The following is a 9,857-nucleotide window of genomic DNA, read 5'->3' as shown; positions in this document are numbered from 1 at the left end:
GATGGGGTTGTTTGTTTTTTTCTTGTAAATTTGTTTGAGTTCTTTGTAGGTTCTGGATATTAGCCCTTTGTCAGATGAGTAGATTGCAAAAATTTTCTCCCATTCCACAGCAGAATTTCTTTACAACACTTATAAATGAAAATAAGTCTGCAACAAAAGTAGGGTTCCAAGTAGCTCATTTGTTATGCAAGCAAGGAAACATATTTACCAATGGTGAGTGAATTAAAACATGTTTTATTTCAGTGGCCAGAAAAACGTGTCCAGGAAAAAACAAACTTGTCTAAGATTTTAGCCTTTTGGTGAGAATAGCTGCTCAGAGTTGACACTGGGAGCAACATCAATAGTCAACTAAAAATAAGGCACATGATTCTGAGTGCCTTTCCTTGGCTCCTGATAAGTAGACAGATGTTCCTGACACTGCTCAGTTGTTCATGGAAAGGGTCAATACTGAGTTTGAAGTGCCTGAAAAACCAAACCTCTATGAATAGTCTTTGATATGGTTTGGCTGTGTCCCCATTCAAATCTCAACTTGAATTTTATCTCCCAGAATTCCCAAGTGTTGTGGGAGGGACCCAGAAGGAATCATGGGAGCTGGTCTTCCCTGTGCTATGCTTGTGATAGTGAATAAGTCTCATGAGATCTCATGGGTTTATCAGGGGTTTCCACTTTTGCTTCTTCCTCATTTTCTCTTGCTGCCACCATGTAAAAAGTGCCTTTCGCCTCCCACCATGATTCTGAGACCTCCCCAGCAATATAGAACTGTTAAGTCCAATTAAACCTCTTTTTCTTCCCAGTATTGGGTATGTCTTTATCAGCTGCTTGAAAACGGACTAATACAGTCTTCATGGAACAATTACAGGCAAGAGTATTTTCAAAGTCGTTCAGAAACACCAATTCAATACAACCTGCAGTGAAATCTGCTAAGATGTGTTACAGCTGACAGTGATAAAAATACGTGTGGAATAGAAAAAGGCTGAGCTGAACAAATTTACAGAGCTCATGAGAAAATAGAGTGTTTAAAGATAGTAAGTGGTCAGCATATTACTCAACAGCAGCTACTCTGTGAAAGTATCTGAATCTATGATGTGTTATTGAGCCAGCGGTGTCAACAGTGACCTTCATTCACTCTTGTAAACTGGACCATCAGTTCCATGAATTTTTGTCAGAAACAGAAGCTGAATATATCCTGATGTCCTACCACACAGCAATTCCATGGCTTAACAGTTATATTATGAATTTTTGAGCTCAGGGCCAAGATTTAACTTTTTATTGTGTAAATTGAAGGTGCATATAATGTTTTGATATAGATATACATAGTGAATACTTACCACAGGTAAGCAATTTCAATATCCATCATCTTAGACAGTTACTTTTGTATGGTAAGAGCACCTAAAATCTACTCTTAAAAAATTTCCAGGCTGGGCGCGGTGGCTCAAGCCTGTAATCCCAGCACTCTGGGAGGCCGAGACGGGCAGATCACGAGGTCAGGAGATCGAGACCATCCTGGCTAACACGGTGAAACCCCGTCTCTACTAAAAAATACAAAAAACTAGCCGGGCGAGGTGGCGGGCGCCCGTAGTCCCAGCTACTCAAGAGACTGAGGCAGGAGAATGGCGTAAACCCGGGAGGCAGAGCTTGCAGTGAGCTGAGATCCGGCCGCTGCACTCCAGCCTGGGCGACAGAGCGAGACTCTGTCTCAAAAAAAAAAAAAAAAAAAAAAATTTCCAGTACACAATACAATCTTATTGGTTATCATCCTCATGATGTACTTTAGATCTCTACATTTATTCATACTGCATAATTGCAATTTTGTACCTTTTGACCTACATCTCCTCATTCTTCTTCCAGGCCTACCCCCACTCCACCTCTTGGTAACCACTGTTCTAGTCTCTGTTTTTATGTATTCAAATTTTTTTTTTTTAAGATTTCCACATAGAAGCATGTGGTATTTTTCTTTTGATGTCTGGTTTATTTCACTTAACATCACGTCCTTCAGTTTCATCCATGTCATCACAAATGGCAGGATCTACTTTTTTCTTAAAGCTGAATAATATTCCTTTATATATACATATATGTGATACATATATGTGAGATATATATACAAGATATACATGAGAAATACATCTTATGTTTTTTCGAGACAGGGTCTTGCTCTGTCACCCAGGTGGGAGTACCGCCTCAACCTCTGGGGCTCAAGCAATCCTCCCTCAGCTTCCTGAGGAGCTGGGACCACAGGTGCATGCCATCATCATCATGCCTGGATAATTTTTACATTTTTTCTAGAGATGAGGTCTCCCTATGTTGTCCAGGCTGGTCTCGAACTCCTGACCTCAAGTGATCCTCAGGCCTCAGCCTCCTAAAGTACTGGGATTACAGGTGTGAGCCTTTGTGCCCAGCTCACAATTTCTTTACCCAGTCATGCACTGACAGACATTTAGGTTGTTTACAAATCTTGGCTATTGTAAATAATGCTGTGATGGACATGGGAGTGCAGGTAATCTCTATGAGGTGCTGGTTTCGTTTCCTTTGAATATATACTGAGAAGAGGAATTACAGGGTCATATGGTAGCTTTTAGTTTTTTGAAATACACCCATACCATTTTGCATAATGGCTGCACCAATTTGTATTCCCATCAACAGTGTATAACAGTTCACTTTTCTCCACACCCTCACCAATATGTGTCTCTTCCCTCTTTTTTTTTTTTTTTTTTTTTTTTTTTTTTTGCACTCACCCAGGCTGGAGTGCAGTGGCACAAATCTCGGCTCACTGCAAGCTCCACCTCCCGGGTTCACACCATTCTTCTGTCTCAGCCTCCTAAGTAGCTGGGACTACAGGCGCCTGCCACCACGCCTGGCTAATTTTTTGTATTTTTAGTAGAGATGGGGTTTCACCATGTTAGCAAGGATGGTCTCGATCTCCTGACCTTGTGATCCACCCGCCTCAACCTCCCAAAGTGCTGGGATTACAGGCGTGAGCCACTGTACCCGGCCATGTCTCTTCCCTTTCTGATAACAGTCATCCTAGGCCGGGCACGGTGGCTCATGCCTGAAATCCGAACACTTTGGGAGGCCGAGGTGAGTGGATCACCTGCGGTCAGGAGTTCAAGACCATCCTGGCCAACATGGCGAAACCCCGTCTCTACTAAAAATACAAAAAAAAAAATTAACCTGGTGTGGTGGCGGGTGCCTGTAATCCCAGCTACTCAGGAGGCTGAGGCAGGGGAATCGCTTGAACCCAGGGAGTAGAGTTTGGAGTGAGCTGAGATCATGCCACTTCACTCCAGCCTGGGTGAAAGAGCAAGACTTCGTCTCCAAAAAAAAAAAAAAGAAAGCAGCCATCCTAATAGGGTTGAAGTGGTATCTCATAGTGGTTTTGATTTGATTTGCACTTCCCTGATGACTAGTGGTGTTGAACATTACCTGTCACTTTTAGTAATATATCTGTTGGCCATTTTTATATCTTCTTTGGAGAAATGTCTATTTAGGTCCTTTGCCCATTTTTTAATTGGGTTACTTTTTTTTTTTTTTTTTTTGCTATTGAATTTGCATTCCTTATATATTTTGGAGATTAACTCCTTATCAGATATATGGTTCACAAAATTTTCTCCCAATCCATAGGCTGCCTTTTTGTTTTGCTGATTGTTTGCTGTGCAAGAGCATTTTAGTTCGACCTAGTCCCATTTGTTTAGGTTTGCTTTTATTGCCTGTGTTTTTGGTGTCATATCCAAAAAATCATTGCCAAGACCAATGTCAAGGAGCTTTTTCCACAGTATGTTTTCTTCTGGGAGTTTTACAGTTTCAGATCTTCCATTCAGGTCTTTAATCTATTTTGAACTGATTTTTGTGTATGGTAGAAGACAAGGATCCAGTTTCATTCTTTTGCATGTGGATATCCGGTTGTCCCAACACCATTTATTGAAGAGACTATCCTTTTCCCTTTGTGTTTTATTGCGGGGCTTGTCAAAAATTAGTTGACTGTATATACTTCGACTTATTCCTGGGGTTCTCTATTCTGTTCCACTGGTCTGTGTGTCTGTTTTTATGCCAATACCATACCGTTGTAATTACTATGGCTCTATAATATTATTCTGGATCAAGTAATTTGATACTTCCAAGTTCGTTTTTCTTTCTCAGGATTGCTTTGGCTATTCAGGGTCTTTTGTACTTCCATACAAATTTTAGAATTGGGTTTTTCTATTTCTGTGAAGAATGCCATTGGAATTTTGATAGGGATTGAGATGAATCTGCAGATTATTTTAGGGAGTATAGACAGTTTAACAACACTAACTCTTCTGATATATGAACACAAGATATCTTTCCGTTTATTTGTGTCTTCCTCAATTTTTTGCATTAGTGTTTTACAGTTTTCAAGGTATAGATGTTTCACCTCCTTGGTTAAATTTATTCCTAAGTATATTATTCTTTTTGAAGCTATTATAAATAAGATTGTTTTCTTGGTTTCTTTTTCGAGTAAGTTATTGGTAAACAGGATTTAAATTTTTCTTAATGAGAAGAAATACTCTCAACCACTGTTATCAAACATTCAATAGATTTGGAAATTAGCTTTGGCTGCAGACTTGATAATGTTTCTTAATTCATTCTAAAATTACATTGCAAAACATCACTCATATGTAAAACTTACACTGCAGTAAACTCACTTCAACAACAACTCATGTTGTTTGAATCACAAGTAATATAAAGCTGCTTTATACACTTCCAGTGCTGTTAAAACTAGAACAAGGTATTAGATCTTCGTTCCCAAACACATTGGCAGTGGATGTATTTTCCAACCTCGAACTACAATTCCAGAGTGTTTGTAAGACCTCAATATAAGTGCAAAGGAAATTTCCATATTTCAAAATCCATTTATGCAATTAAGAAACTTCCATCAGCCTTCAGTTGGAAGTGGCTATTCTACAAAGTAATGCATGCTAAAAGGCAAACAGCAAGAGAAAAATATAATAGAATTCTAGAAATACCTTCTAAGGAATAAACATGCTCAATTTAAATTATACACACATAGACTGATAGCAATTGTTGACAGTAACTATGTATGTAAAAAGACATTTTCAAGGATGAAACACATAAAACCTCATTACAGGTCAGCATTAGCAGATAAACATTTTTAAATAGATTTTGATGATAGAGCACACTAACGCTGAACTTCAACCAAGTGAGATGTTATCTTTTAAAAATTTTTTAAAATTCTCAATAGTAAACCTGTCTAACAAAAAATTTATATTCAATGATTGTTTGAATTCATCAATAAAACATTTGCGAAAATTCATTTTCTCTCTTGCTATTCCTACATAATATGCCGTAATGCCTTCATAATATCCTCAAATTTGCCTCTTGGCCTGCAAAGCATAAAATGTCTACTATCGGGCCGGGCGCGGTGGCTCAAGCCTGTAATCCCAGCACTTTGGGAGGCCGAGATGGGCGGATCACGAGGTCAGGAGATCGAGACCATCCTAGCTAATACGGTGAAACCCCGTCTCTACTAAAAAGTACAAAAAACTAGCCGGGCGAGGTGGCGGGCGCCTGTAGTCCCAGCTACTCGGGAGGCTGAGGCAGGAGAATGGCGTGAATCCGGGAGGCGGAGCTTGCAGTGAGCTGAGATCCGGCCACTGCACTCCAGCCTGGGCGACAGAGCGAGACTCCGTCTTAAAAAACAAAAAAAAAATGTCTACTATCTGACAATGTATTCTAAAATAATAATTTTTTGCAAGTAAAGACATAATAAAGTGATTAATATCTCATTTGCAAAAGGCTTTTAAAGGTAATTCTTGGTATTCCTATATTATCCCCACTAAGAAAAAAGTGATGGGGTAGGTAGCTGAAATGCAGAAACAGTTTCAATCAGCTTTCAGACACTGATAGAGGAAGTTAAATAACTCCAATCTCTCAGCAATAATGCAAAGTGTACTTGTTAAATAACAATCAGATTGATCAAAATAACCAGTTTCTTGACATTTTCAAGAAACTTCCAAAACCTAATCTTTCTTCACACATGAGCAAAACCACTCAAAGCCATTCAAAACAAATAAAAAACAAAAATGCTCCCACTTCAAAATTAAGTTCTTACATAGAAAATGGCAATAAAAATACTTCCCTGTTCACAAAAAACTAGGCTTGCTGGAGAGTGCCTAAAATGTCAAGGAATTTCAAGTCAGCAGTACTGACTATGAGGACAACTGCTTTTGCAACCAGCAAGGAAATAACCAGAGTTCCCAACCTCCAGCTCACATGACTCAGAAGGTATCCAGAGGCCTCTCTGTTTTTCTTCATCTCAACCACACTCTCTCTTAAGCCTTTCTCTGTTGATTGATCTCTCCTATCTATTTCTGCACACCAATCCACTCCATTAACTGGCCATAACATCTCCTGCATAATATTATTTTATCTTCCACCCTAATACAATACTTAGGATTCAATACACAGTGGATTAGTTCATACTGGTCAACATAATATGGCTAAAGAAACTTTTTATTGCTAGCATTGCCAAATTATACACAAGTAAGATAAAGTAGGTGAGCCAAAGAGAGTTAAGTATCTTCCACTTATGATGTAATTGCCTTGGGGAAGGAGAACCACTGGGAATTCTCTGATTTTTGATAGAAAGGGACAGATACCAGCTATAGAAGCTGTAAGAGGAAAGATGGCTCCTAATCCACAGTCGTGGCTGCTGCAGGAAGCACCTGGCCTGTTTGGATGACAGTTTGACACCCAATTCAACACTTTTTAACCTCCCCTCAAGAATAAGCCAATGACTGAAAATGAAGACTCAGAAGCAGTAGAGTTTTCAACAGCCCTATCCTTCTAAGGGGCCTGCAGTTTTCTACCTCAATATCAGGGATAGGAAGTCAGTCAGAGAAGCTATTTGCCAGGTCTATATTCTTCTTTTTATCTGCATACCCAAATAATAGACTTCTTTCCCCATTTTAAATATGTAAACTTGAGTCAAGACTCTGGAGTTAAGTATTATCTGGTAGAACTATAGAAGTGGCTTAAATTTAGCTTAGAAGCTCTCTATAAATTAAATCAGTCGGCCGGGCGCGGTGGCTCAAGCCTGTAATCCCAGCACTTTGGGAGGCCGAGACGGGCGGATCACAAGGTCAGGAGATCGAGACCATCCTGGCTAACACGGCGAAACCCCGTCTCTACTAAAAACACAAAAAAAATTAGCCGGGCGAGGTGGCGGCGCCTGTGGTCCCAGCTACTCGGGAGGCTGAGGCAGGAGAATAGCGGGAACCCGGGAGGCGGAGCTTGCAGTGAGCTGAGATCTGGCCACTGCACTCCAGCCTGGGCGACAGAGCGAGACTCCGTCTCAAAAAAAAAAATAAATAAATAAATAAATAAATAAATAAATTAAATCAGTCCAGAAGCCACTCTGGAACTTTCCTCTCTCCAGCTTGTACTCCATGACTCATCCCTTCAACAATTCCCTTACCAATATCTTCAGCTCCCTAATCATGCTACCCCAATCCTGCTTCAGTTAAAAGGTCCGCCTGCTCCACTTCTTCACTCAGACATCTGGGCCCAAGTGAAGAGAATCACACAATCACATAACCAAACCAAATGGCACAATTGATCTCCAACTGCTACCAAGTAATGCTAAATTATATCCCTCAACTCTTCTCTTCCATCCTCCAAAGCTGCCATTTCTAACCTTCACCACTCTGCCCATACCTCCTACCTTACACCCTTGTTCTTAGCAGATGATCATGGTGCCTACTTCATAAAGAACACGGAAACTGTTGCACACAGAAGGTGCTTCCACCAACACCATTCTCTCCTCTTTCCGTCGATTATAAGCAAAGAAGTGCCTTCTGCCTGCCTAACCTATGATCTGGGCCCATTTCCTCCCATCTCCATGGCAAGCTGACCCTACGAATCATCCACTTTATTTCCTGATGTCATCCACTCACTCCTCCACTACTGTGCTCTTAAACACAAAAGCATCTCTCCTTGCTCTCAAAATCTTGAAAGCACTGCCTATATTTTCCATCTCCCCTGCCTAACTCCACCCACCCCCACCACTCCATCCACACTATTCTATTCCCACCAAATTACGGTGGCCTCTGATGAACACTTTTCCATTCAGCAATAGATATGGTTGACCACTCAGATCTCACCAAAACACTCGTTCCCTCTGCCTTCTGTGACAGCACACTCTCTGCATTTTCCTCTTACCTGGAGGTATGGCATCTTTTGCATCAGCAACAGCAGTGTAGAAAGGAATGTGTATGTATGTATACAAGAATGCAGTCAGGAAAACTCATGGCTGCTGCTTCTCCAGCAAAGAAGACACACACATCCATAAAGATGAAGATATTAGGAAGCCATATCTAAGTAACTGGAGATGAGAAGTTTATCAACATTTGGGCTGTGCCACGCTGAGGTTGGCATCGTTAATTCCAGTCCCCTCTGAACTATCCTACTTGCCTCACCTGCTGAAGTAAGAGCTCCTCTGCTTTGAGTCTCTCCATCATTTCCTGCTCCATCAGAGCTAATTCTCTTTCATGCTCCAGCTCGGCCATTTCCTTTTGTCTCTAGCATTGTTTAAAAACAACAGCACATGACTTCTTAGAGAGAAAGCAATTTGTAAAAGCAATCTTGAAAGCATTTAATAGAGACAATTAGGGAAAGGGTTAAGCAAATTATTGCCCATCCCTTTAGAAACAATATAATAATTTGGGAAGATATTGAATAATGAGCACAATATTAAAGTTATACATTGTGTATGATCACAAATGCATAAACAAATCTATAAATCTATAGAAAAAATACTTCCCATGAAAGGAATTACCTAAAAATCTAAATAGAAGTCTTCTTTGGGTACTGTTTTCTCCTTCCTACTTTCCATGTTGTTCAAGTTTTTGTATAATAAACATTATTTTTATAACAGAAAAATAATAATATTAAAGTTTTTAAAAAGCAGGCAAGTTCGACCAATTTTTTTTCTTCTAATTTTCTAGAAGGAGATTCCTACTTACCAGTTGTTCCATGGTCACATTTTCCTTAAACTTGTAAATCCACAATGCTAAATATTCTATTGGATCCACTGGGCGAACTCTTGCCACTTCTGCAAGACCTTGAGTTAAACATGCCCCAAGGTGCTTTTGAAGATATATTGACTCCGTTTCTAACTCCTAAATAAAAACTCCTAAAAAGTAAGTGTTTTTGCATTACTGCAGGATATCGTCAATAAAGTCACTATAAGACTAAAGTGCAGTGGGTTGAACAAAGCCTTACATACACCCTGCCCTCAGCCATGTACACGTCCTGTTGGGGGTATCACAAGCAAGCTGGCCCCAGGAAACTTCTAATAGTTTCCAAAAGGACTCCACAGAAGTCACTACAACTAACGTGGTTTCAAAAATCCTGAAGGACCTCAAGTCCAAGAGTCAGAAAAGAGATATTATCATTATTGATTTCAAGTTTACTTGATGCCAAGTAATGTGGGTCTCATTTAATTCTCACAACATACCTGAAAAATAGGTATCATGATATCAATGGGAACATGAGCAAGCCCAGGCACAGAGAGCGTAAGTGCATAGTTCAGGATCACACAGCTGGCAGATGAAGGAGGCAGGGTTTGTACCCACCTCTTGATTCAGGATAACACAGCTGGCAGATGAAGGAGACAGAGTTTGTACCCACCTCCTGATTCCAAAACCCTAACCCTAAAGACTACACTAAAATGTCCCTCCTAAGCCATGAGAGCCATTTTTACAAAGCATCACAATAGTCTACCTTTTGAAAAAAAAAAAATCCATAAATTTCCAAGGCCAAAGAATGAAAACTCAGCCTCCAAATAATAACATATGAAGCTCCTCACAATCTGGCCCCAATTT

At 40.0% G+C, this 9,857-nt stretch overlaps 1 protein-coding gene across 1 annotated transcript in view; it reads right to left on the bottom strand.

Moving 5' to 3' along the window:
- The window catches only part of DYDC1 (DPY30 domain containing 1), an 18,826-nt gene extending 9,691 nt beyond the window's left edge, over positions 1-9,135 (bottom strand). The window contains exons 1-2 of the mRNA XM_025397284.1: positions 8,997-9,135; positions 8,451-8,552 (exon numbers count right to left, since the gene is read on the bottom strand). Coding sequence (XP_025253069.1) covers positions 8,451-8,552; positions 8,997-9,008 — 114 coding nt within the window. The 5' untranslated portion in view covers positions 9,009-9,135. The remainder of the gene's footprint in view (positions 1-8,450; positions 8,553-8,996) is intronic.
- Between the last annotated feature and the right edge of the window lie 722 nt (positions 9,136-9,857).

Source organism: Theropithecus gelada, chromosome 9 (assembly GCF_003255815.1).
Source record: "Theropithecus gelada isolate Dixy chromosome 9, Tgel_1.0, whole genome shotgun sequence".
Classification (NCBI taxonomy): Eukaryota; Metazoa; Chordata; class Mammalia; order Primates; family Cercopithecidae; genus Theropithecus; species Theropithecus gelada.
Note: the sequence above shows the minus strand (reverse complement) of the source record. Positions and strands in the feature narration are given on the sequence as shown.